The sequence below is a fragment of the Oncorhynchus mykiss genome, chromosome 32, assembly GCF_013265735.2.
Source record: "Oncorhynchus mykiss isolate Arlee chromosome 32, USDA_OmykA_1.1, whole genome shotgun sequence".
Lineage (NCBI taxonomy): Eukaryota > Metazoa > Chordata > Actinopteri > Salmoniformes > Salmonidae > Oncorhynchus > Oncorhynchus mykiss.
The window spans coordinates 39,670,725-39,697,902 of NC_050572.1; the positions used below are offsets into that span (position 1 = coordinate 39,670,725).

Sequence of the window (27,178 nt, forward strand, 5' to 3'; positions counted from 1 at the left end):
TTGTTTTCACAAAAATATATTTTATTTCACATGAGAATTTCACATTTATCATAATTATCAAATGGGTTCTTTATATAATCTTCTATATATATATATATATATATATATACACATATAATACACATATACAAAATAAGGTAACAAAAAGGATTGACTCAATGTTAGTCATATAATGTTGTCTGTTGTTCAAACCACCCTGTGAAGTTGGGCTTGGCAGCTGTGATTGATACGGTGTCTTGTGGTTTCAGTGAGTTCTGTGTGCCTGACTGGGTGTGTAGGCCTATAATCTTACCATAGCAGTATAAGCCTGACTGGCAAATTACATTATAATACAACCAAATTGTAAATTACACTACATGACCAAAAGTATGTGGATACCTGCTCGTCAAACATCTCATTCCAAAATCATGGGCATTAATATGGAGTTGGTCCCCCCTTTGCTGCTATAACAACCTCTACTATTCTTGGAAGGCTTTCCACTAGACGTGTGAACATTGCTGCCCTGGATTTGCTTTCTTTCAGCCACAAGAGCATTAGTGAGGTCGGGCACTGATGTTGGGCGATTAGGCCTGGTTCAGTGTTTGATGGGGTTGAGGTCAGGGCACTATGCATTGGGGCAGGTAGCATTCTCCTGGCATCCGCCAAACCCAGATTCATCTGCCAAACCCAGATGGTGATGCGTGATTCATCAGAGAGAAAGCATTTCCACTGATCCAAATGTGGAGAGCTTTACACCACTCTAGCCAATGTTTGGCTTTGTACATGGTGGTCTTAGGCTTGTGTGCGGCTGCTCAGCCATGGAAACCCATTTCATGAAGCTCCCGACAAACAGTTATTGTGCTGACGTTGCTTCTAGGGCAGTTTGGAACTCGGTAGTGAGTGTTGCAACAGAGGACAGATGATATTTGCACGATACAGCGGTTCTGTTCAGCTGAGCTGTTGTTGCTCCTAGATGTTTCCACTTCACAATAACAGCATTTATGACCGGGGCAGCTCTAGCAGGGCAGAAATTTGACAAAACAGACTTGTTGGGAAGGTCGCATTCTATGATGGTGCCACGTTAAAAGTCACTGAGCTCTTCAGTAAGGCCATTCTACTGCCAATGTTTGTCTATAGAGCATGACTGTGTGCTCGATTGCATGACAGTGTGCTCGATTTTATAAACCTCTCAGCAACTGGTGTGGCTGAAATAGCCAAATCCACAAACACAAAGTATATAGTGTATTACCAACCAAATTTCAACTGTTTTTGAATATAAACATTGACTTTTGACTTTTTAGTGTAAGTAGAAGTAGAGAACAGTGTTGCATAGTGAAACACTGCTCTGGCAAGTACTGTGATGAGCATAGTTCAGTCTGGTTTATTTTGTTTGTCAGTTTAAAACGGTACGGGTGCATGATCTGACATACAGAAAAGGCCTGCCTTACACTGCTTCACACAATGTACTGTATCCGTGTTTGCTTTTGGCAAGTTTTAACATTTTGTTTGACCTCTAGCTCTCTCTCACTGAAACACTCATTCTAACACTCTCCCCCCCCCCCCCCCCCCCCCCCCTCAGAGAGAGCTCACTTACCAACAGTAAGCATAGCATTTGTTAAACATACAGTATTGTATACAGTAAATCTTTCACAGAATGTACACAATACCTTTCCTTTCCATGCAGTGTCTACTATGTCATGGGTCTGTATTGTGATGTCAGTCAGTCTATGCAGTCAGTCAGTCTGTCTGTTGTGCTGTATGGTTAGTGCTGTGAAAGCACATGGTCGAGTCTGCACAGGAACATTGATAGTTCGCCAACATCCCCTGCTTTTGTCGATGCTACATTGAGAAAGAATCACTAGGACATTTAGCGCCACTCAATTACAGTACAATAACACAAACAGAACACAATAGTCACGGTTGGAATAGAATAGTTAAATACTGAAGAGATGATCACTGTATTCTTTGGCTCAAAAGCTTAGAGAAGATGTAACACTAAATGCAATTCATATCAAATCCAAATAGTTGTCCATATAAGAAAGTCATTTAGCTTTTGTCGTCAGTGATTGTTCTTCGTCCATTTATGTTCCTCTTCAAAATTTTCTTCCGCACTTTTCCAAAATGAATTATGTTTTTTTGGGGGGAGGAGAAGAGCAAAACACTAACCCTAAAGAGAACAAAATCTCTCCAGGAAATACTAACATCTTGAGAAAGCTCAGTGCCTTCCCACAAAACTCAAACCAAATTCTCACTCAGCACACTTAGTGCATGTGTCCATCCGTACTTACGAGACTCAAATTTGTCCCTCTCCCAGTGACCAGCACTTGGGCTTTGAGAACTGTCTTTTGTGCCTGTGGTTCCCCACAGACCCAACTTCATTGTATGTCCTCCAAGTCTATGAGATTTGTAGTCTCACTGTAACAGCAGCAATAATAAGACTGGGACAAACAATGACAGGATGGAGAAGGACGCCTTTGACACCGACGAATTTGTTCGCACACTTTTCTGGACCTCTGGCAGGATCACCACTGGGTCATCTGTATGGTGAAAATATAGAATATATATATATTAGTCCATGTAAACTCATCCTTAATCTTAATTTCAAGGGCCGGTTTCCCGGACACAGATTAATCCTAGTCCTGGATTAAAAAAAACATCAATGAAGAATCTCCATTGGAATATACAATGCATTTGGAAAGTATTCAGACCCCTCGACTTTTTCCACATTTTGTTACGTTACAGCCTTATTCAAATATGTATTAAATAGTCCCCCCCTCCCCCCCATCACGTCTTTCAAACCGTCCCTAAACGTTCAGTCCTAGGATCAAGTACAACTGGCCCATAGAGAATACAACTGGCCCAATGGTTTGTTCATTAACATACCTGCAGGCAGCCTGTTGGAGGGGTTGTGTGCTCCACCCTCAGCTCCAGGTACAGCTGCAGCTCCTCCAGTTGCAACCCTGGCCTCTTGAGAACCTGGATGAGAAAAATAACAATCAATTCCTCTGCCATACTGCAGCTAAAATCATCATCATTGTCAGACAAAGGTTACATTCCAAATGGCACCCTATTCCCTATATAGTGCACTACTTTTGACCACCCAACCACTAGGGCAGTGAAACTTACCATCAGTAGCTACGACGTCTACCCTGAGCCTGAGGCACTCCTGTCCGTGGTGGTGCAGAGGTTTGGCTGGAGAGGGGAAGGGAAAAAGACGAGCGTTAATTACAGAAAAGCAAATGCACTTATCCTCCTGTGTCACCTTAATCTACCTCCACAGACAGACAGACGCACGCACACACACGACCTGCAGCCATCTGTGAACAGGGGGAGGGTGTCCCGTCCTATCGCTCATCTAATTACAACACACTCAGGGTCACAGCATCGCCTCTCTGGGTGATTGGGCCACCAGCTATCTGCTAGCTACCATGTGAGCGCTGATGCACAACATAGCATGCCAACAACACAACGTAGCATGCCAACATTCACTGAATGTTAACATAAGCCTTCAAGGTGGCGACTTGTTTGTCTGGGTGCTTTACCAAGGGTCATACACATCTATGTCATCGGCAGTGCTTTTCCCTCACATTTTTTCCTGACTTAAAAAGGAACATTTCACCTCACTCTCATGTTGACTCGACTACTTTTGAGGTCTGAAAACGTCAAACAAACGTTGACTTTCGGGTTCAGTTCTCTTACAAATTCTCAAGAAATAATATATTTACATGGATAAAAAAAAAATAGCTAGACACTTACAGATATAGTAGTAGCTCTCTCCCTGGCGGAACTCCTTGCCCAGGGTGAAAGGGGTGAAGCGCTGGAACTTCTCCGAGAACTTCTCAGCTGCATGGGGGGCGAAGGGGTGGCCACACTCCCAACGCATCTGGTCGTAGGACTGAGGCTTGCAAGCGTCGTAGTCCTCCCGCTCCACCATGTAGAGCACGTAGCGCTCAGCATCCTGCGATGCCACCTCGCCCAGCGGGTAGTGGGGGCACACGATGTCCAGGTAGTCGTTCAGACGCACCTCCACCGCATAGCTGTCCCTTAGGAACCTGAGGACGAAGATCAAAAGGGGGAAGGAGGGGGTTAGGCGAGTCACAAGTGTCATAGGGATTAATAAGTATGGCGATGGCTTCAGGGCGGCAAAAACAAATACAACAATCAAATGTTGAAGTATGTATCGGCCGGTGGCGTGTGCCACGTATTCAACAGGGGAAATCATGGAGGAGATGGAGAGGCATGAGCAGCAGGCAGGGAGAAAACACAATAAGTGGGAAAGTGAGTTTGGTTGGATGTATAGAAATATGGATGATTGTGGACAGCAGTGCAGTCTGTGCTGGGAGCTAGTCCTGAGTGCACATTGATCCCGGCTCCCCCTGGCACCCAGCGATGTTTACAGAGAAACATTAGCAGTCATTCAGGACACCGGGCCAGGAGATGAGTATCGATACTAAACTGCAGACAGAGCTAGACACCAGGCATGCACAGACAAGGGGTGCCTAATCACAAAACACGCACCACCGCCGCCCGAAAGAGTGAGAGGCATGAGTATGAGGAGGCCAGGTCTCTCCTGAGCATTTACCCCTTTCATTAAGGATAAACAGACACACACACACACACGTCTGGTCCCTGTCTGTTTCTGTCTCCAGCCTCACTCCCCCTCTCATTACAGCTACACACACAGGGAGCAGATACAGTCAGACTATCTGCCTGCCTCTCCTCCCTCCAGTCCTCGGGCAGATTTACATTTGTCAAATATGTCTAGTGAGATCAACAGTATGTCTCTTCAACATCAGATTCGCAACTTCTCGGTTTACACTAGCCTTGGGATGTGAATCCTGCTTCATGTGTGAGTGCAGCTTTTAGCATACCATAAATGCCATAGTATGTAGACAAACAAAATAAGGATAGCAATTCAAACTATACAGGAGCTTCATCTAAACCATATTGCACATAAGTTTGCAAACTTGATTAATGCAATGATACACAAATGTGTGGATATTTTTTAAAGCCATACATTTTCTATGTGGCTAACAGAGCAAAAATGTTGTCTACTGGTATTAAGGTAATTATTTAGGGGACATGTGGTGTGAGAGAGGTTGTCTTACACTGTTCCACTCAGATGGGGGTATGTGGTGTAGATGTCTTCCAAACTACTTTCTCTTAAAGAGAGATTTCAATCTACAGTTGAAGTCGGAAATTTACATAAACCGAGTTTAAATGTATTTGGCTAAGGTGTTTCAAAATTCCTGACATTTAATCCTAGTAAAATTCCCTTAGGATCACCAGTTTATTTTAAGAATGTGATATTTCAGAATAATAGTAGAGAGAATTATTTATTTCAGCTTTTATTTCTTTCATCACATTCCCAGTGGGTAAAACGTTTACATACACTCAATTAGTATTTGGTAGCATTTTTCAAATTGGGTCAAACGTTTCAGGTAGCCATCCACAAGCTTCCCACAATAAGTTGGGTGAACTTTGGCCCATTCCTCCTGACAGAGCTGGTGTAACTGAATCAGGTTTAGGCCTTCTTGCTCGCACACACTTTTTCAGTTCTGCCCACACATTTTCTATAGGATTGAGATCAGGGCTTTGTGATGGCCACTCCAATACCTTGACTTTGTTGTCCTTAAGCCATTTTGCCACAACTTTGGAAGTATGCTTGGAGTCACTGTCCTTTTGGAAGACCCATTTGCAACCAAGCTTTAACTTCCTGACTGATGTCTTGAGATGTTGCTTCAATATATCCACATAATTTTCATGCCTCATAATGCCCTCTATTTTGTGAAGTGCACCAGTCCCTCCTGCAGCAAAGCACCCCCACAACATGATGTTGCCACCCCCGTGCTTCATGGTTGGGATGGTGTTCTTCAGCTTGCAAGCCTCCCCCTTTTCCTCCAAACATAACGATGGTCATTATGGCCAAACAGTTCTATTTTTGTTTCATCAGACCAGAGGACATTTCTCCAACAAGTACGATCTTCGTCCCCATGTGCAGTTGCAAACCATAGTCTTTCTTTTTTATGGCAGTGCAATGGCTTCTTCCTTGTTGAGCGGTCTTTCAGGTTATATGTCGATATAGGACTCGTTTTACTGTGGATATAGATACTTTTGTACCCGTTTCCTCCAGTATCTTCACATAGTCCTTTGCTGTTGTTCTGGGATTGATTTGCACATTTCACACCAAAGTACGTTCATCTCTAGGACACAGAACCTGTCTCCTTCCTGAACGGTACGAAGGCTGCGTGGTCCCATGGTATTTATACTTGCAAATTATTGTTTGTACAGATGAACGTGGTACCTTCAGGCGTTTGGAAATTGCTCCCAAGGATGAACCAGACTTGTGGAGGTTTACAATTTTTTTCTGGGGTCTTGGTTGATTTCCCCATGATGTCAAGCAAAGAGGCACTGAATTTGAAGGTAGGCCTTGAAATACATCCACAGGTACACCACCAATTAGCCTATCAGTAGCTTCTAAAGCCATGACATAACTTTCTGGAATTTTCCAAGCTGTTTAAAAGGCACAGTCAACTTAGTGTATGTAAACTTCTGACCCGCTGGAATTGTGATACAGTGAATTAAACGTGAAATAATCGGTCTGTAAACAATCGCTGGAAAAATTACTTGTGTCATGCAAAGTAGATGTCCTAACCAACTTGCCAAAACTATAGTTTGTTAACAGGAAATTTGTGGAGTGGTTGAAAAACGAGTTTTAATGACTCCAACCTAAGTGTATGTAAACTTCCGACTTCAACTGTATATCTGTCTCTCTAAACTACACAAGCACCTCTCCTGGACCTGATTTGTGTCGTCAAAGTAGCGTAGTGTAAAGAGGCCCCTAGTTCCACCCAGTAAAAAAATAAATAATAATCACCTACACTCCCACCCTCCTCCTCTTTTTGCTCTCCTTCTCTACCTTTCCTTCTTCCCCGTCATTCTTTCTCACAGAGATATGCGTTCATCCCCATCCATCACCACACACACACCAAACTGGAGAGGGCAGTAGCTGGCTCTAGCCTCTAGCAAAACAACCACCACCCCCTCACCCAGTGTTCAGTTACTTAAGCTGTGCTTATCCATTACCAACTCCTCCTGCCTGAATCGGTCTGCATCACCAGGGTGCCCAGAGTAACGGAGAAATGGAGTAAACTCACCCAGCTTAAATGTTTTCACAACACGCGCCCCGAATGTGTGTCTTAGATAGAGTTTTATTGCTTTTGCAATGAATACATGTGCAACTCTGCATTTGGGGGACTCTCACAAAGCCAGCTAGTGTGTGGTGTGTTATATCCTCCCCCTATTAAGGCGGCCGCATGCTTCCCAACCGAAACAGTTTGGTACAGTTTGTGCCATTTTGTTCGTTTTGGAGTTCGGTTAGGATTTTGTCGGCTGTTTGGGCACCGAAACTCGTGTGGATTCAACACGGCGAACGACAACGTCGAGCATCATTTGACCGAGTAAGTAAAAAGTACCTTCCCCAGTACGATTCTACCTATGCATTACATAAAGACCAGCATGTAAATGCCAATTCATTCGAAAAAGTGGGGTAGGGTTTGCAACAAGTTTGTCAAAGCAAAGAAAAAACAAACATGGGCCGCAGTGGAGATCCCGGTAGAAATGCTACTCCAGAAATGTTGCTGCTGGTTTGTTCAGCACACGAAGCATGGGAAGCCAGAAAGGAACATGCTGTCTTCACCAAAGGATGGGGTATGTTGTTGTATTTTCTATTGTAGTCAACAAAGAGTAGTCATGTTTGGCTAACAATAGCTAGCGCAAGCTTCTTGGCTGGCTATTGGCTCATGCATGGAAAGAAAGACAACCAACTAAACTAAAGATCGTCATAATTTTTGATCAAACAATTTTGTCAGAGAAAGAAAAACCTAAGCTACCCACATTGGTGTTACCAAAGTCAAAGTTTGGTAGCAAAGTCTGGTAAAGGGAGGAAAAAGAGCTGCAGACTCAGTCCTTGACACAAGTTTTCAATTATTTGCAATGCCTTTATCTCAAGATCTGGAAAACGTCATGCATAGAGCCAGCAGCTTGTCCCAGAAGTAAAAAAAATAAAATTTAAAAAATAATTTCAGACTTTACTTTGATCCCCTTTCCTCTGTTCTGTGGTATTTTTTCCTCCTCTGCTCTCCAGACACTCCTTATTTCCCCCCTCATCCCATCCTCTCCACAGGGTCCTGGCACCTATAGCTGATTTCATGGACAAACTCTCGCCAAAACTCCGGGAGGAATTTGACCACCAGCTGCATGAGTTTGTGCATGACTTCAAGAAAATGACATGGACCAAACGACTGGGACCGCAATGAAATTAACAACTTGTTCTGTTGTTGTTCAGACATCTCAGGAGTCAGACACTAGACACGTTCATTTTATTCTAACAACACTTTTTTTGGTTTACATGTCTGTTCATAGCAGACACTGTTGCACTATTTTTCAGAAAGATTTATATTCAGAAAGATGTGCAACTACACCCCAACACTTATTTTACTCCATAGGCACTTGTTTCAGCGTCTGTTCTCAGCAGACAATTTTGTATTGTGGCTTAATTTCAGAAGCAAGAATAAAGGTTTATTTGTTAGCTGAAAAAGCTCTGATTGTATTTCTTCATGTCAATACAGCAGAGTTACAGTTCATATAAGGAAATCAGTCAATTTAAATTAATTTATTAGGCCCTAATCTATGGATTTTACGACTGGAAATACAGATATTCGTTGGTTGGCTACAGATACTGTACCTTTAAAAAAGGTAGGGGCGTGGATCAGAAAACCAGTCAGTATCTGGTGTGACTAACATTTGCCTTGTGGAATGTTGTCCCACTGCTCTTCAATGGCTGTGCGAAGTTGCTGGATATTGGCGGGAACTGTAACATGTAACACTTCGACCTAGAGCATCCCAAACATGGGTGACACGTCTGGTGAGTATGTAGGCCATGGGAGAAATGGGATATATCCAGCTTCCTGGAATTGTGTACAGATCATTGCGACATGGGGACATGCATTATCATGCTGAAACATGAGGTGATGGCGGCGAATGAATGGCACGACAATGTCTCATCACGGTATCTCTGTGAATTCAAATTGCAATTGTGTTTGTTGTCCGTAGCTTATGCCTGCCCATACCATAACCCCACCATGGGGCATGCTGTTCACAACGTTGACATCAGCAAACCGGTCGCCCACACGACACCATGTGGTCTACGGTTGTGAGGCCGGTTGGACATACTGCCAAATTTTCTAAAAACGACATTGAAGGCGACTTATGGTAGAGAAATTAACATTCAATACTCTGGCAACAGCTCTGGGACAATCCTGGAGTCAGCATGCCAATTGCATGCTCCCTCAAAAAACTTGAGACATCTGTGGTGTTGTGTGACAAAACTGCATATTTTAGAGTGGTCTTTTATTGTCCCCCAGCACAAGGTGCACCTCTAATAGTCATGCTGTTTAATCAGCTCCTTGATATGCCACACCCGTCAGGTGTCCCAGAATCAGGTTTCATTTTATTAAAAAGATTAGAACTCTACTGGTTCACAGTGCACACAAAGAACAGTGTGTGCGCGTCCAACGAGAATCCTCCTTCTTGCAGCCATGATGCAGAATGCAATTTCTGACTCTCCGACAACAAGAGTGGTGCTAGTTCCAGGTACACCCAGGTTTATTGAGATACCTCTCACGGGAGTCTAACAAGATAAATGTCAGATATATGCATTTGGTAAACAAAAACAACATTTCCAGGAACCATATTCCAAAAGCCTTGATAAAATGGCACTTTCATATAGAGGTGCAGTAACAAGGGAAATTAGAAACAGAAAAAGTGAAATGGATTCCAACATTCTATTATCAACATACCTGAATAAGGGTGCATGAGGTCATCATGTAGGGGGAAAGGCGCATCTCCCATGAAAACACGAGGACGTTGTGGTACCTGGCAGGACAGCTGGCGGTGGTAAATCGAGGGTCTTCTGCAGCAGTTTGGACCCAAAAGAACTCCTGAAACACTTCACCCTAGCTCTTTCGGCCATATGCCCTTGCATCCACCATTGTGAACCTGTAGCGGGCATCTTCTGTCTCCTTATCTCGCCTATTATGTGTGTTACTAGGCACATCAAATCTAGTAGATCCCGGGCAGTTCGAAAAATGCATCTCTCGCCAGTCAAGTGTCTCTATATACACAATTTTATTCACCTGCGTGTGTATTCCTTGTTTAGGTGTGTCGTTTCTTCCTTGTTTGGCTGTAGATGGCCCATTACCAGCTCATCCGCCTCTAATGTCCTAGGGTAATATTGCCGCTTTCCTCTTCATTTTTTCAAGTGAATATCTTTTCAGGGAGCATGGGATCATACTCGTTCAGTTTGGCTAGTCAAAGTCGAACTGAAGCATGCTGACGCCTTTGCACCACACAGCTCTGTGAGAGATGGGTTGCTCCATAGTCCTGGGTTGGGTATTTGCACATCTGCCAATGAAAACTCCACATTGGAGCCATTTTGGCTCTTGGGTATCTGTTTTTTGTTGTTGAGAATTCCAGCTTCACCCCATGAAAGCAGTGAACACAAGAAGTGACATTTGGGATGTGTTCCGGGGGGGGGGGGGGGGGGGGGGGGGTGACGTGACAAGGTCCATATGTGTGAGTAACGATCAAAATGCACAAGCAGAGAGAGGCCCTTGTCGCTCATTAGCTGGTGTTGTTTGTTACCGGTGGACCCCCCTGGTTAAAGGGCAGACGCTGTGGCTCCAAACTCCTAGTGCCCACTACCCTTCCCCCACCCCTCCAGCACAACCCCCTCTGCCTCCCCGCTTCATTGCTTTCCCTCAATGCAGATGACCAGATTAACAGCACAGTGGCAAGAGTAGTGTTGGGGCTGGTAAAAAGAGCAACCGTTTCTCTCTGTATACTAATTAAGCGAGTCAACATCCATCTAGCTGCATAATAGTGGCATATTAAGCAAACACAGGGGCCAGTAATTATTATTCCACTGACTGTGTGCTAGGACAGCTTAGTGCTTATCTACAGTTTGCCTAGCTGCCACACACTGTTTACAAGTTCCACTGTAGAGTGGTCATTTTGCCTGACACTCACAATCCCAGCTAAATCGATAATACTATTGAGCAAACATGTTCGTATGCTGCGTTTGACCTAGTATCCTCCTCAAACAGTAACCACACGACCGAGCACGCACACACACTCGCTCGCTCTCCCCCTGATTTAAAAGTTGTTTGTCGGGGTCGAAGGGCAGTGCAATTAAAACACAAAAAAAAAGGTAATAAAGTCACCCTCAGGCTGGGAGTGAGGGAGCCATGTGAATGAGAGGGTCAGGGGCCTCTCGCTGCGAATGGCTTTTCCTCTGTGGTAAACTTTGTGTGTGTGAGTATTGCAGTTGCTTCATCAATGCCAGTTTCATACAGTGGTACTATTTGCACCCTCCTCTGATGGAATATCTTACTAACCCAAATGAACAGGGGGCTGAATACACACCCAAGAGGGGCCCCTTTATTAATTGTAAATAGTTTATTTATCCCGGGGGCTTTTGCAGCACGACTGATTAAAGGCACTTCAAAGAATGCCTGATTGAAAAGTTTTTAACAATGTCAAACGTTGTCACCATCACTCTGGCAGACTCTAAACAGCTTCTCTCTCTTGATTTCAGACTCCATATTGAAAATGGCACCGGAATTGCTTCGCACTATGGTTAGTGCTCATTTATGCCCTCTGTTGTTCCTCGGATGCTTAGTTTTAATGACAGCAACATTTACAGACGGGAGGGGTGACTGCATTCTCTGCTTATGGAGGATTTATGGAACGATGACAGATATGCAACTACGATTGTGTGTGTGCGCGTGCGTGTGTATTAGGTTTACTGAGGTGTGTGTGTGTGTGTGAGATTAAGGGGGATAATGAATGACGACGATAGACAGCCAGCGAACGTCAAGTGGTTTTGTGTCTGTGTGTGTTTGTGTGTATTGTGTCTAGTGCAAAATAGACTCCAGACTGTTTCAACCTCTCCTCGTCTCAAGTGAATTCTTGATTTATTAGAGCCTCTTCAGGGGCAGGAGCCTGATCTATCTACTTTAATCTCTCTGGCCAGCGTTTTGCTTTTTTCTTCACCTCTACCCCCTCCCTCCATCTCCTTCTCTCATCTCTGCACTCTATCGCCCTGTGGAATGTTGGACATCTGAGGGGAGGAGGGCTCACTCGGGATCAAAGGTCGGACAATCGCAAAGTCGGCACCAGAGGGTCCTTGGACACACACATACAATCACACACACGGTCAGCAAGTAATGTGCTGCTCCCGTGCATTTAAAAGCCATGAGATGGATGCTGTGTGGAGAATCACCTGCTTTGAGGTTCAGTTGTCTATTTAAAAGCACATGAGGTTACACCAGCTGTCAAGCTCGCAACACCTGACCACTGTGAAACTCCACAGCAATTACCATCAGTGCCATAGTCTAGAGCCATCACCCATCACTCAAACCTAGAGCAATTACACTAACCTCAGAATCTTTTTTTCCACATCGGGTCATAATGCCACACTAATACAGCCTAAGAGGTGACTGGTCGGAGTTACGGCTGAGTGGATCGGAATGCCGCGGGGGCGTCTAATCGGCTCGTCCGAGCACGGATTATCAGGTGGAGCAGCGGCTGAGTTTAGGTCCATTCAGCGGCACCAGACTCTGCCTAATACAAGGGCTTAGAGCCGACACTGAGGCCCAGAGAGGGAGGACGGTAGTCGGGGAGAGTGGGGCAGGGTGGGGCCCTGGGTCCATTGTTCCCAAACAGAGAGGGGGTATTACTCTGGACTTTGGGACTTCAAAAAGGACTGAACACAGTGTGTGTCCTGTGTGTGTGTGTCCTGTGTGTGTGTCCATAGGACCATGGAGGGAAAATGGGAAAGTGAGGGGTGTTAAAGAAGAGAGATGAAAGACATGGGTTACAGGGCTGGCATTTCTTTCTGAATTTATCCCCTGGAAAAAGAAAAACAGTTAAGAAGTTTTTTAAATTATTATTTTTTTTTTAATTGAGGAGCATGAGAGAAGAGAGCCACTGAAATATAAGTCTGGCTGTGCTTGTGGGGCTGGTTCACATTTTTCTACACAGCTAAATTTCTCTTTCGTTTCATCTATCCATCTCTGTCAGGTCTCCCCACCCTCTCCCAGTCCATCTTGCATCACTCAATAAGCCCAATAGATCCATTTAATTCCGACCTCTCCCCTAGCACTTGACGAACCAATCGGATCCGGCCTTGTTGGAATGCCAAATATGTGAGTTTGTGACCCACTGTTTGTATTGGCTAACACAGTTAATAGAAACAAGAATGGGCCAACTATTAGCCCCTCCCACTTAACATAATATTCAGAGGCAGGTTCATACTTGGGTTGTGTAGACTTCTGTCATCAATCTCTCTCCTTTCTATATCTGTTACTTTACCTTTGTCCATTGTTCATTCTGACAGCGCCCTTGGCCAAAGACTTCAACGGCTTCCCTCCCACAAAGTAACCCCAGAATCCACCAGCAACATAATTGCCTTATTTTGGACAACCACAGGGATATGGATAGGTGTGCTCTTTCTAACGGTCTAACACGGTCCCAGAATCATTTGTACTTGTGTGAGAGCCTGACCAAAAATGTCATCACTGAAATTACATTACTCAAGACGCATTTTTTTTGTTGCAGAATTGATTTCCATAAGATAAACCTTGTTTTTTCATCATTATTTCTCCAATCCTCAGAGTATAATAGTCTGTGAGCATTCACCATTGTTTGCCTGCCCGTGGCTTTGAAACTGTACAAGGAGGTTTGGCTGAGATAATCTATTCAATGCAAAGAGGTAATCGTTACACATCTTGACCTCCAGGGGGCACCAGTAACTGGAGCTGTGTGTGTGTGAGAGACCCATACCGTGGATCAGTGTTACTCACTATTTTTTGTAAGAGGGCCACTTTGGGTTGAGACAATCATTCAGAGGGCCGCACAGATCTTTACATTTGTTGTACTTTTTCTTCCAATATTATCAATTATCAATTGAACAAATTCAGAGCAAGAGAGCACATGCAATTGATTTGATGTACAGCACATCACAAATATATACATACACACATCAAATAGGCTACATCACATGAATAAAGACCCATATTAAGGGTTACCTCAGTAGTTGGATGAGTGAAAATGTCCCCTCTGGTCCTTGACTGAATTCATTCTAAATGTATAGTGTTGTTGCTATCCTTGTGAAGCAATCCAGGTGTGCATTGGTCAGTCTGTTTCTCTGTTGTTTCACAATGTTCATTGTTGAAAATGTTGCTTCACATGATTAAGTGCCAATATACAATGGTCACCTCTTTGCACACATTGCTTCAGAAGTGGATACTCTGTGTCTGACACAAGGCTCCAGAAATGGGTAACACCTAATCTTAGTTCACATTGCAATGAACTGATATCCTTGAATCTTGACTCAAACTCCCTTGGAGCTGGAGATTCACCGTGTTCAGGTGGCAGGTGATGTCATTTTAAAAAGCCAGCTTTAATATCCTCCTTCACAGATTTGAGGGAGGAGAGAGAAATCTTTCCAAAACTCTGTCACGAGACAGCCATTGTGAAATATCAAGTCGCCGTATTCTGTCTGGTATTCCTCCAGCAACTCGCGGAATTTCCGGTGATTCAGTGCCCTCGCAATAATAATTATTTTTATTTAACTAGGCAAGTCAGTTAAGAACAAATTCTTGTTTGTTCTTGGCAGAACGACAGATTTTTACCTTGTCTGTTCTGGGATTCGATCTATCAACCTTTCGGTTACTAGTCCAACGCTCTAACCACTGGGCTACCTGCCGCTCATAAAAAATGTTCACCACACACAGACACACACACACGACTTGCTGCATCACATTCTGTAAGTCTTCTGATTTTCCCATGATGTCAAGCAAAGCGGCACTGAGTTTGAAGGTAGGCCTTGAAATACATCCACAGGTACACCTCCAATTGACTCAAATCATGTCAATTAGCCTATCAGAAGCTTCTAAAGCCATGACATCATTTTCTGGAATTTTCCAAGCTGTTTGAAGGCACAGTCAACTTAGTGTATGTAAACTTTCTGACCCACTGGAATTGTGATACAGTGAATTATAAGTTAAATAATCTGTCTGTAAACAATTGTTGGAAAAAAATACTTGTGTCATGCACAAAGTAGATGTCCTAACCGACTTGCCAGAACTATAGTTTGTTAACAGGAAATTTGTGGAGTGGTTGAAAAACGAGTTTTAATGACTCCAACCTAAGTGTATGTAAACTTCCGACTTCAAGTGTGTGTGTGCGTGTGTTTGTGATATATATATAAAACAATCAAGTGTTTCGGGCCTGCGTTAGACACATTGAATTGAAATTGTATCATTGTTATGTACAATGAATGGAAAATATGAAAAATCACTGCAAGCCGCAAATTAAAGGGCTTTGGCCTGCGGGCCGCGCAATGAGTACCACTGCTGTAGATTAACGACAATACGCATGCAATCGCTGAGGGAACAAGTTACCACCAGAGTCCAGCCATTTCAACAACAGGACAAACACATCAAAACGACCCTTATTTACAGAACACACATAATGGCTCATTTTCAGAGACAATAATCGACCCCATACACACACACACACACTTCATTACAAATGCATTGATACGTGCAAAGACAAAGACTATGTAGTTGGACAAGTCTGGACACACACAATTCCATGTTTATCCTATTCCTACGCCTGTTTACCAGGAAAGTCTTTCATACACAGTATTTGGGGTTGAGAGGTTGTAAAACATTGAGGAGGAGGTGGAGGAAGAGGAAGTCTGGCGTGTAGATAAGGAAGAGGCAGAGACAGGGGCAGAAAAACACCCATGGGGTTGATTGAGGTGAAAATGATCAGAAGGAAAATCTTGAGGAGAGACAGTGGAACACACACACAATCAAACAACCAATCACTATTCATCCAATTACTCTCACTGGCAGGAAACGGGTTGTGTTAATTTTGATAAAAATGTTCTTAGGATCATTTCATCAACCCCCTTAAGAAATAAGTTGGTGATTGCGTGTGCCAGTGTGTGAGAACGGTATTGTTTATTGTGTCGGCAGGATATGCCGTTTCCCGGGAAAAGACTAGGCCAGGAAGCTCACATTCGTAAGGAAACACGCACATACACGCTCTTGTAACACTGCCTCTGAAAACCTTTGGCCTGAATCACTATCTTACTTTACTCAAAACTTAGCAGCCTTCCTTCTCCCACCCAGACATACAGGAAATTGGCTTTGTCATTATGGTCGTCAAGGTAGTTAGTCTGCTTAACCGATGATTGTCAACTACTGTCGCTTAGGTGATACTGTTTATACAGTAGTATTTCAAAATACTAATGGTATGATTTTCAAAACAGCAATTTTTTGTGTGTATACAGTACCAGTCAAAAGTTTGGACACACCGACTCATTCAAGGGTTCTTTATATTGTAGAATAATAGTGAAGACATCAACCCTATGAAATAACACATATGGAATCATATAGTAACCAAAAAAGTGTTAAACAAATCTAAATATATTTTAGATTCTTCAAAGTAGCCACCCTTTGCCTTGATGACAGCTTTGCATACTCTTGGCGTTCTCTCAACCAGCATCAGCTGGAATGCTTTACCAACAGTCTTGAAAGTGTTCCCACATATGCTGAGCACTTGTTGGCTGATTTTCCTTCACTCTGCGGTCCAACTCATCCCAAACCGTCTCAATTGGGTTGAGGTCGGGTGATTGTGGAGGCCAGGTCATCTGATGCAGCACTCCATCACTCTCTCCTTCTTGGTCAAATAGCCCTGTTCTCGGTCATTGTTCTGTTGAAAAACAAATGATAGTGGGACTAAGCCCAAACCAGATGGGATGGTGTATTGCTGCAGAATGCTGTGGTACCCATGCTGGTTAAGTGTGCCTTGAATTCTAAATAAATCACTGACAGTGTCACCAGCAAAGCACCCCCACACCTCCTCCATGCTTCACGGAGGGAACCACACATGCAGAGATCATCCGTTCACCTACTCTGCTCCTCACAAAGACAAAGCAGTTGGAACCAAAAATCTCAAATTTGGACTCATCAGACCAAAAGGACAGATTTCCTCCAGTCTAATGTCCAATGGCCCAAGCAAGTCTCTTCTTCTAATTGGTGTCCTTTAGTATTGGTTTCTTTGCAGTAATTCAACCATGAAGGCCTGATTCACACGGTCTCCTCTGAACAGTTGATGTTGAGATGTGTCTGTTACTTGAACTCTATGAAGCATTTATTTGGGCTGCAATCTGAGGTGCAGTTAACTCTTAATGAACTTATCCTCTGCGGCAGAGGTAACTCTGAGTTTCCTTTCCTGTGGCGGTCCTCATGAGAGCCAGTTTCATAATAGCGCTCATTGTTTTTGCGACTGCACTTGAAATTTTCAGTATTGACTGACCTTCATGTCTTAAAGTAATGATGGACTGTCATTTCTCTTTGCTTATTTGAGCTATTCTTGCCATAATATGGACTTGGTCTTTTACCAAATTGGGCTATCTTCTGTATACTACCCCTACCTTGTCACAACACAACTGATTAGCTCAAATGCATTGAGGAAAGAAATTCCACAAATGAACTTAACAAGGTACACCCGTTAATTGAAATGTATTCAAGGTGACTACCTCATGAAGCTGGTTGAACTAATGCTAAAGAGTGTGCAAAGCTGTCATCAAGGCAAAGGGTGGCTACTTTGAAGAATCTCAAATCTATTTTGATTTGTTTAACCGTTTTTGGTTACTACATGATTACATATGCGTCATTTCATAGTTGATGTCTTCACTATTATTCTACAATGTAGAAAATAGTAAAAATAAAGAAAAACCCTGTAATGAGTAGGTGTCCAAACATTTGACTGGTCCTGTGTGTGTGTGTGTATATATGGAAACCCCATCAAATTAGTGGATTCGGTTATTTCAGCCTCAACCGTTGCTGACAGGTGTATAAAGATCGAGCACACACCCATGCAATCTCCATTGCTAAACATTGGCAGTAGAATGGCCTTACTGAGGTGAGGAGCTCACTGACTTTCAACGTGGCACTGTCATAGGATGCCACGTTTCCAACAAGTCTATTCGTCAAATTTCTGCCCTGCTAGAGCTGCCACAGTCAACTGTAAGTGCTGTTATTGGGAAGTGGAAACGTCTAGGAGCACAAGCTTACAGAATGAGACTGTCGATTGCTGAAGCGTATAAAAATCATCTGTCCTCGGTTGCATTACTCACTACAGAGTTCCAAACTGCCTCCAGAAGCAACACCAACACAAGAACTGTTTGTCGGGAGCTTCATAAAATGAGTTTGTGGCCGCACACTAGCCTAAGATCACCATGCACCATCTGGCAGTCGGACAGGGTTTGGCAGGTGCCAGAAGAACGCTACCTGCCCGAAAGCATAGTGCCAACTGTAAGGTTTGGTGGAGGAGGCATAATGGTCCGGGGATTATTATTATTTTTTTTCATGGTTCAAACATGGCCCCTTAGTTTCAGTGAAGGGAAATCTTAACGCTACAGCATACAATGACATTGTAGACGATCCTGTGCTTCCAACTTTGTGGCAACCGTTTGGTGAAGGTCCTTTCCTGTTTCAGCATGACTATGCACGGGGGCACAAAGCGAGCTCCATACAGAAATGGTTGGTCAAGATCGGTGAGGAAGAACTTGACTGGCCTGCACAGAGCCCTGACCTCAACCCCATCAAACACCTTTGGCATGAATTGGAACACTGATTGTGAGCCAGGCCTAATCGCCCAACATCAGTAATGGACCCCACTAATGCTCGTGGCTGAATGGAATAAAGTTCCTGCAGGAATGTCTAGTGGAAAGCCTTCCCAGAAGAGTGGAGGACCACCTACACATTAATGCCCATGATTTTGGAATGGGATGTTCGACGAGCAGGTGTCCACATACTTTTGGTCATATCGTGTATGTCTTTGTGGGGGCTGTGGTAAGCCACTGCTTATAACTAACTATAAGTAATCTAAGATGTATCAAATAAATTATATTCAGCTCGGGGCTCCACTCCAGCTATGCATTTGGTTTGCTAACTTACTAGCTAAGTGGATAGATGTCAAGATCAAGCTACTTGGTTCCAGCAGAGACATTACATCCCCTCCTGGATCAAGAGCCTTTGTTGCCTAAATTGCGTTGAGTTTATTTTTTATATTAACATAATTTTTTTTAAAAATAGCGCCCCACTCAATAATACCATATACCCCTGTATTGTACAGAAACATTATGACGGTATCAACATCTGGATACCGCCCAACCCTAAAACACACCCCGTCATCCCTTCTCACACGCCAATGATCATTGACCTACAGTTGAAGTCAGAGGTTTACATTCAACTTAGCCAAATACATTTAAAACAGTTTCACAATTCCTGACATTTAATCCTAGTAAAAATTGCCTGTCTTAGGATCACTACTTTATTTTAAGAATGTGAAATGTCTTTATTTCAGCTTTTGTTTCTTTCATCACATTCCCAGTGGGTCAGAAGATTACATACACTCAATTAGTATTTGGTAGAATTGCCTTTAAATTGTTAAACTGGGTTCAAACGTTTCAGGTAGCCATCCACAAGCTTCCCATAATAAGATGGGTGAATTTTGGCCCATTCCTCCTGACAGAGCTGGTGTAACCGAGTCAGGTTTCTAGGCCTCCTTGCTCAGGCATGCTTTTTCAGTTCTGCCCACAAATGTTCTATAGGATTGAAGTCAGGGCTTTGTGATGGCCACTCCAATACTTTGAATTTGTAGTCCTTAAGCCAATTTGCCACAACTTTGGAAGTATGGGATATTGCTTCAATATATTCCCATAATTTTCCTTCCTCAAGATGCCATCTATTTTGTGAAGTGCACCAGTCTCTCCTGCAGCAAAGCACCCCCACAACATGATGCTGCCACCCCCGTGCTTCACGGTTGGGATGGGTGTTCTTCGGCTTGCAAGCCTGCCCCTTTTTCCTCCAAACATAACGGTGGTCATTATGGCCAAACAGTTCCATTTTTGTTTCGTCAGACCAGAGGACATTTCTCCAAAAAGTATGATCTTTGTCCCCATGTGCAGTTGCAAATGGTAGTCTGGCTTTTTTATGGCGGTTTTGGAGGAGTGGCTTCTTCCTTGCTGAGCAGCCTTTCAGATTATGTCGATATAGACTTGTTTTACTGTGGATATAGATACTTTTGTTCCGGTTTCATCCAGCATCTTCACAAGGTCCTTTGCTGTTGTTCTGGGATTGTTTTGCACATTTCGCACCAAAGTACGGTCATCTCTAGGAGACAAAACGTGTCTCCTTCCTGAGTGGTATGATGCCTACGTGGTCCCATGGTGTTTATACTTGTGTACTATTGTTTGTTCAGAAGAACGTGGTACCTTCAGGCGTTTGGAAATTACTCCCAAGGATGAACCAGACTTGTAGAGGTCAAGCAAAGCGGCACTGAGTTTGAAGGTAGGCCTTGAAATACATCCACAGGCACACCTCCAATTGACTCAAATTATGTCAATTAGCCTATCAGAAGCTTCTAAAGCCATGACATCATTTTCTGGAATTTTCCAAGCAGTTTAAAGGCACAGTCAACTTAGTGTATGTAAACTTCTGACCCATTGGAATTGTGATACAGTGAATTATAAGTGAAATAATCTGTCTTAACAATTGCTGGAAGAATTACTTGTGTCATGCACAAAGTAGAGGTCCTAACCGACATGCCAAAACCATAGATTGTTAACAAGAAATTAGTGGAGTGGTTGAAAAACGAGTTTTAATGACTGCAACCTAAGTGTATGTCAACTTCTGACTTCAACGGTTTATAGTTTGTGTGTATTGATATGCAGGCTACGTGTGCCTTTTGTAAAAAAATAAATAAATACAAAAGTTTTTTAAGTATGTCGTTCTGCCCTTGAGTGGTTTGTCTATTAATGTTCTGTATTATGTCATGTTTTGTGTGGACCCCAGGAAGAGTAACTGCTGCTTTTGCAACAGATAATGGGGATCCTAATAAATAAAATAAAAAAAATCTAATTGAGGCTATTTCTCTGATTCCAATTCACTATACAGAGATTAGGGAGCAGTTTATGGGATTTGGGGGAGGTAGAGAAACAGAGAATGAGTGGGGCGTGGAAGAATCATTCACAGAAATGACTAGAAAGGGGGTGAAAAAGGGAATAATATGAGATTAGCGAGAAGAGGAAAAACTGCCACTTTTTGCAGAAAATAGGAGATGAGGTAGATACAATTTAGATTGTCTAAGCAATGAAGAAATCCCTTCTCACACCACCTACTTATACCAGAAGACGTGGCTATCCAACCCTCTCTACACACACACACCTTTGTTATTCTCAATTTTACTCCTTTCAGTGGCAGAGCAGAGTTCTCAGACTGGTTCGACCACTTCCACTGCCTCGTGAAAAAAACAAGAAGAGAAAAGCATACAGAGTGAGCCAACAACTGAAAGAGGGGTCAAAATTGCTTGAGTTCATTGAATAACCCATGGCGGCTGGAAGGAGAAGTGGGTAGGGGTTTGCTTGAGGGAAAGGTAAAGCCGGGAGAAAGAGAAAAAGATGGCAAAGTGCCTAGTGACGAATGGCTAAGGGTGCCAAAAACTTTTTTTTTTTTTTAAATCCACACCTCTTACCATTCTTTTCTCCTTCCTTCCTTTAGAGAGGGAGACTAGGAGGTGAGGAAATAATGGACTGGGGGCAGCATGTAAAGATGAGATAAAAGGTGGAGAGGGAGCAGAGAGAGAACCAGAGACATGAGGAAGAATGAATCTCTCCGAGGCAGTTCCAAACCCGTGTGAAGAGGGGAGGCCTGAGTGGCAGACAGCATTCAAAGGCCACCTCAGTGACAGAATGACTGACAGACTGATCGAGGCAATGGCACTTCATCACCGTGTGCACTCTGACCCCCAATCAGTCACACCAGTTACTATTCTCTTCTGTGGCACTCCGTGAAGAGAATACCCCCAATTTGTATAGGAAGCACTACAAAAACCTCCAAATTGGCTGGATAAAACTTGCAAAAATCACTTAAATGGGTGAAACTGACCATAAAAATCACTAATTCGAGGCAAATGCACCGTAAAGGTCACTTATTTTGATGAAATACACTATAGAGCGATAAGCCTGTTGAGTGAAAATATTGCAAAGCTTATTGAGGTAAAAAAAAAAATGCTATACATTAGTGAAGAAGATTAAACCCCCAAAAAGATAAAATGTGCAGCGAGAAAAAGGGGTGGTTGGAATTATGTGATAAGAAAAAAAGCCATTAAGATGGAAAAGAGGCAAATAAAATAGAAAAAAAATCAAAGTAAGTAAGGAGTAGGGAAAGCGTTAACATTGAACATGTTGAACTTTCTGCCACAACCAGCTTGAAACAAGGAACAGAGCCAAAATGAGCGAGGGGGCGGTGGAGAGGAAGAAACAGGTACGGGGAGGAGGAGGGAGGTTTATTCATGCTCTGTCAGGAAAAAAATAATGGGTAAAAGAGAGAGAAAGAGCAAGCTGAATGAGTAGGCTACAGTATTACTTTACTTTTGGGTTATGAATGTTAACATCAAATCACAGCAATGCAGTGCAGTGTGCCCGTTGCCCAGCAGTGTGTGAGGGTGAACGTCTGGGTTCATGTGTGTGTGAGCGAGCAAGTCAGTGATTTAGGAGCTGGTGCTTTAACACACTGCTTCCCCCATTGGACACACCTTTCACACAGACACGTACGTACGGACACACACCGAGCAAAGCATACTGATAGATCAACTTCTGGGAACCAGTGTGAATGATAAATCCCTTCTTAACCTATGATGCAAGCTTTCAGATTGACACATGTAGGCACACGGCTCTAAATTAGAGAATGTTAAAGAATGTTAGGAGAACAACAAAAAAATTATTCATTGATTGAAATACAGCCTATATTGAGCCTACGTTGCACCCTAGAAACGAATATGTAACACTGTAAATACATTAGTTTATTATAAAAGCTAAAATGTTGATACGAAAGTTGTGAAACATTAGGACCCTACATTGTATAAAAGCACACATTTCTTATTTAGATGCATTACATTTAAAAGTGTACACGGTCTCTTTAAAAAAAAAGTCAGGTTTGTGATGACTGTCATTCATGCATCACCATGCTCATTGATTTTCTGAAGAAGCTATCACTTTTCCTTTCTTTCTGTGGCCCCAAATGTTTAGATATAGTGGTAAAGTTACCAGGTTGTTAGCTAGCCAGCCAATGAGGTAACATGGCTGAAAAAGTGTAAACTAATGTTTAACGACGCACAATCTGTTTTAGAACTACCCACGACGTTCCGGTATAGGAAGATAAAAATGTTGCGCTGGTAATATGAGTCAGATCTTTTGACTTGGTTGGTCTGAAAGCAAAGCCTTTTCGTTGTAGTTATGGTACAACCATGACCCTAACAAATCTGAACTCGCTTGTTTCTCTAGGGCACTCGGAAGCAACGGTACAGGGAAGCCTTATCATTACAACAATTGATATCTGGTAGATTTTGTTTTTATAGTCACACGGTGCTCCTAAAATAAAACTCCTGGTCGCACAGCAAAATAATTTTGTCGCATCCAACAAAATTGGTCCCACTTCAGGGCCCCAGGCGTACACACATAACAACCCAGCCAGAAACAGATCTCTGTTGGACTGAAACACAGCGGCAGCTCGCTCACAGGCAGCGTCAACATGCCCCAAGGCACAAACATAGTACACACCAATGCATAGTAGGGCATCTGTAACTGACACACACACACTGTTTATTCCGTAGGGAAGCAGACACAGTAAATCGTTACCACCTAACTGACCAAAATGATTAGTCTGTTGTCAAGTAGATTAGCTATAGCTTTCTAATCAAGACCATTGATTGATCTGCCACACAGAGAGGGGGAGGGCGTCGACCCAAAAAGGCCTGAGAGAGAGCCATGAACAAATCAACAACAGTAGGTTTATCAAGCATTGGGTTTGAGGGGGAAAAACAGATTTAGAGAAAACCAAGAAAAGGAGAATAAATGAAGAAAAAAAAACATCTCTCCCGAACTCTCCTTTATTTCTGTGAGTGTGGGATTAAGTGCAGCCAGAGGGAGAGATTTAGTGCAGATATCCAGTAAAAATAGCAAGCGTGGGGATTATGCATTTATTTTCAGAAATGATGATCATTGTTGTCACTGCATTGACGTAGCATGCTCACATCTGGGACTCGTAACTTAATTCTCTAAGATTATGACATGGATGTGTTTCTGAGAACAATGACTGCAGTGGCAAGGCTTTATGGGAAATCTCTAGGGATCACAGCAAGATAAACTGAACTGAGTTTAGTACTGTGTGAATTTGAATATATATGTATGTATGTGTGTGTGTCTACAAGACAGGACATGTTAAATAAAGGTTTTTAAAAATGTGCTTGCATTCAAGTGAGTGTATGCCTTGCTGTGATTGAATGGCCGTTTGTCTTGTTTGTTTAGTGTATGAGTGAGTGTGTGTGTGTTTCAGTCTCACCCTCCCAACTTTTCACCCCAACCCAACCACCATAACTCTAATTGATCTCCACTTATTCAGAGTGGGCTCCAAACCCCCAAAATTTGGGCTCCAATTCCCAAGCTATCCATCGCACTCCCGCAATATGACCTACTAGGCAGGCTTCAAGTTACACCCTCTGTCTCTGTCATTGACCATTATTCCTCATATTTCCATCTGAAATATGAACCCTCATATGTCTCCCTGTCCTGTCCCGTCAGCCCATCATATATATCCAGTGATTTAGTGGACAGACAGACACGCATAATGAAAATGTAAGATGGAGATATCAACGCCATCAGTGGGGATGGGTTTGCAACCGATATTTACTACCACGGTCACGTCTCTGGGTGACTGTTACAAAGCCTTGGGTAAAGATAGGCAAACCCATTTAAAAAAAAACGGATATCTGTTGATACAAATGGAATGTGGAATTACATTTACTGTTAGTGTGGTTGGGTCTTTTAAAATAGGACATTTTATTATTATTAAATAGATATTACACAAGCTTAAACTCAGTTGCTAACAGTGGTGCTAATAATAATGCAACTCCCAATCCATACCATATGTCCTTGAAAGTGGGGTAATTTAGATGGTAGCCTATCAATAAATCAGATTTATGGTATAACTATGTGTAACTACCAATTCACCGAAAGGGTAGACAGAGATTGTGACACATAAATTGACCAGGTTATACAAGGAATTACAGATTCAAAAAAAAAAAAAGTTTCCCCTCAGGCAGTAGTGAAGCCAGTGAACAAGAAGATACTGTAACTGCCTTGCATTATCATGACAAGTGGCCAGCTGCATATTCAGTAGACTCAGAATGTAAACCAATTAAAGTAGTAGGCTACAACATAATCTATTTAAAATACCCTAACAATCACATTCATGTGGTAATTAAAAGGTATAGGCTATTGCATAGTCATTGATATGCACAGATAAAGAGGTACTGTAGCATTATTGAGCAGTGACTAGTTTGCCGACAATCCTAGTCAGCAAATCATGCAAGTCACAATCACAGCTTCTGATACATTGCATTACTTTGTTGCACTTGCGAATCTGAATTGCAAATCTTTACAAATGAACAGTAATGAAATAGAATGACAAAAAAAAACACGTAAGCGATCACAAATAGTTTAACTTACTTGCTGTTTGTGTTATTCCAATATATGCTGTGCCTTTCTGCAGAAGCAAACCAAGCGCCGAGACTCCCAACGAAGCACAGGCTCCAGACCAAATCCATTATTTGAGTGGAGAGGTTGCGTTCAGAGGAAAACCGGCGAGTCTTGCAGTCAAAACAAATGTAGGAAAAATATCTATGCGTTCGAGTAGGTTATTTACTCAACAAATGTACTTATGCACGCAACAGCCTCTAAACAGAAAGCAAAAATACGAAGCACTCGGCAAAATAAGACGAGCCTGTTTCAGTCAAGCACAGTCCGTAATGAATGAACAACAATTTGCTTGGTTTCTAGTTTTGTGGAACGCCTACTATCGTTAAACACGCCTCATAATGAATGAGAACCAATGGGAGGACATAGCGCCTCGCCGCTCCCCCTTCTCCCCATTTTGTTTGTCAGATGCGGGATGCACGCCCTCTGTGGTACAGGACGAGGAGGGGCATTTCTAAGAAGTATTAGGACCTATTATATTGACGATTTCTTTTTCCAGGCTTATTCGCAGAAGGATATATATCAATTAAGAAATAACACGATTTTCACAGAATCAAACGACCCAGTCTGAGGGAAGTAAGTTGTATAATAGCTTTCCACCTCAACCACTTTATAGTGGTCAGTTAATTAACAGACCTTTAGGCTATTTTACTTCCCAAATGGCACCCGATTCCTTACAAAGTGCGCTGGTCAAAAGTAATGCACTATATAGGGAATAGAGTGCCATTTGGGATGCAAAAAACATTATATTCTTGATTCCCGAGTGCCGCAGCGGTCTAAGGCACTGCATCTCAGTGGTGGTTTGAATCCAGGTTGTATCACATCCGGCTGTGATTTGGGGTCCCATAGAGCGGCGCACAATTGGCCCAGCGTCGGCCGGGTCATTGTAAATAAGAATTAGCTCTTAACAGACTTGCCTGGTTAAATAAAATAAAATCTCATTCCTCAATTTCAGGGATTGGTTTTGTGTTGGTCTGGTGACATTGCCAACATGACATAGGCCCATAGACATAACATTTAACTAGGGAGCATTTACTGTTGCAGTATTTGACATGGAACCGGAAGAAATGTCAGCAGTTTTACAGGCGCCCAACCAATTGTGCAACCAATTGTGCTATTATGTGGGTTTTGTTCACGTTATTTGTAACTTGTTTTGTACATAATGTTTCTGCAACCGTATCTTCGGGCAAAAAAAAGCTGCTGGATATCAGGACAGTGATCACAAAGATTTTTTCTTCAACAAGCAGGACGCACAAGACATTCTCCAAACACCCCACAGGGCCGACATCCCCGTTATTTGCAAGAGGAAGAGATACAGATACAGAGGACACAGAGCCGGATGCCTCGTGAGGGCCCGCAGAAGGCGAGTGGGAAAGCTGCCGTTACCGTCAATATTACTCGGCAACGTGCAATCATTGGACAATAAATTAGACGAGGTACGATCACAAATATCCTAACAAC

General features: G+C 42.8%; 1 protein-coding gene across 1 annotated transcript; it reads right to left on the reverse strand.

The window, feature by feature from the left end:
- LOC110488480 (ephrin-A1) lies at positions 1–25,998 on the reverse strand. The gene is made up of 5 exons (XM_036971385.1): positions 25,691–25,998; positions 3,736–4,031; positions 3,106–3,171; positions 2,863–2,955; positions 1–2,516 (listed from the first exon to the last, which is right to left on the reverse strand). The coding sequence occupies exons 1-5, from the start codon at positions 25,786–25,788 to the stop codon at positions 2,392–2,394; spliced, it is 678 nt and encodes a 225-aa protein (XP_036827280.1). The 5' UTR covers positions 25,789–25,998; the 3' UTR covers positions 1–2,391.
- Between the last annotated feature and the right edge of the window lie 1,180 nt (positions 25,999–27,178).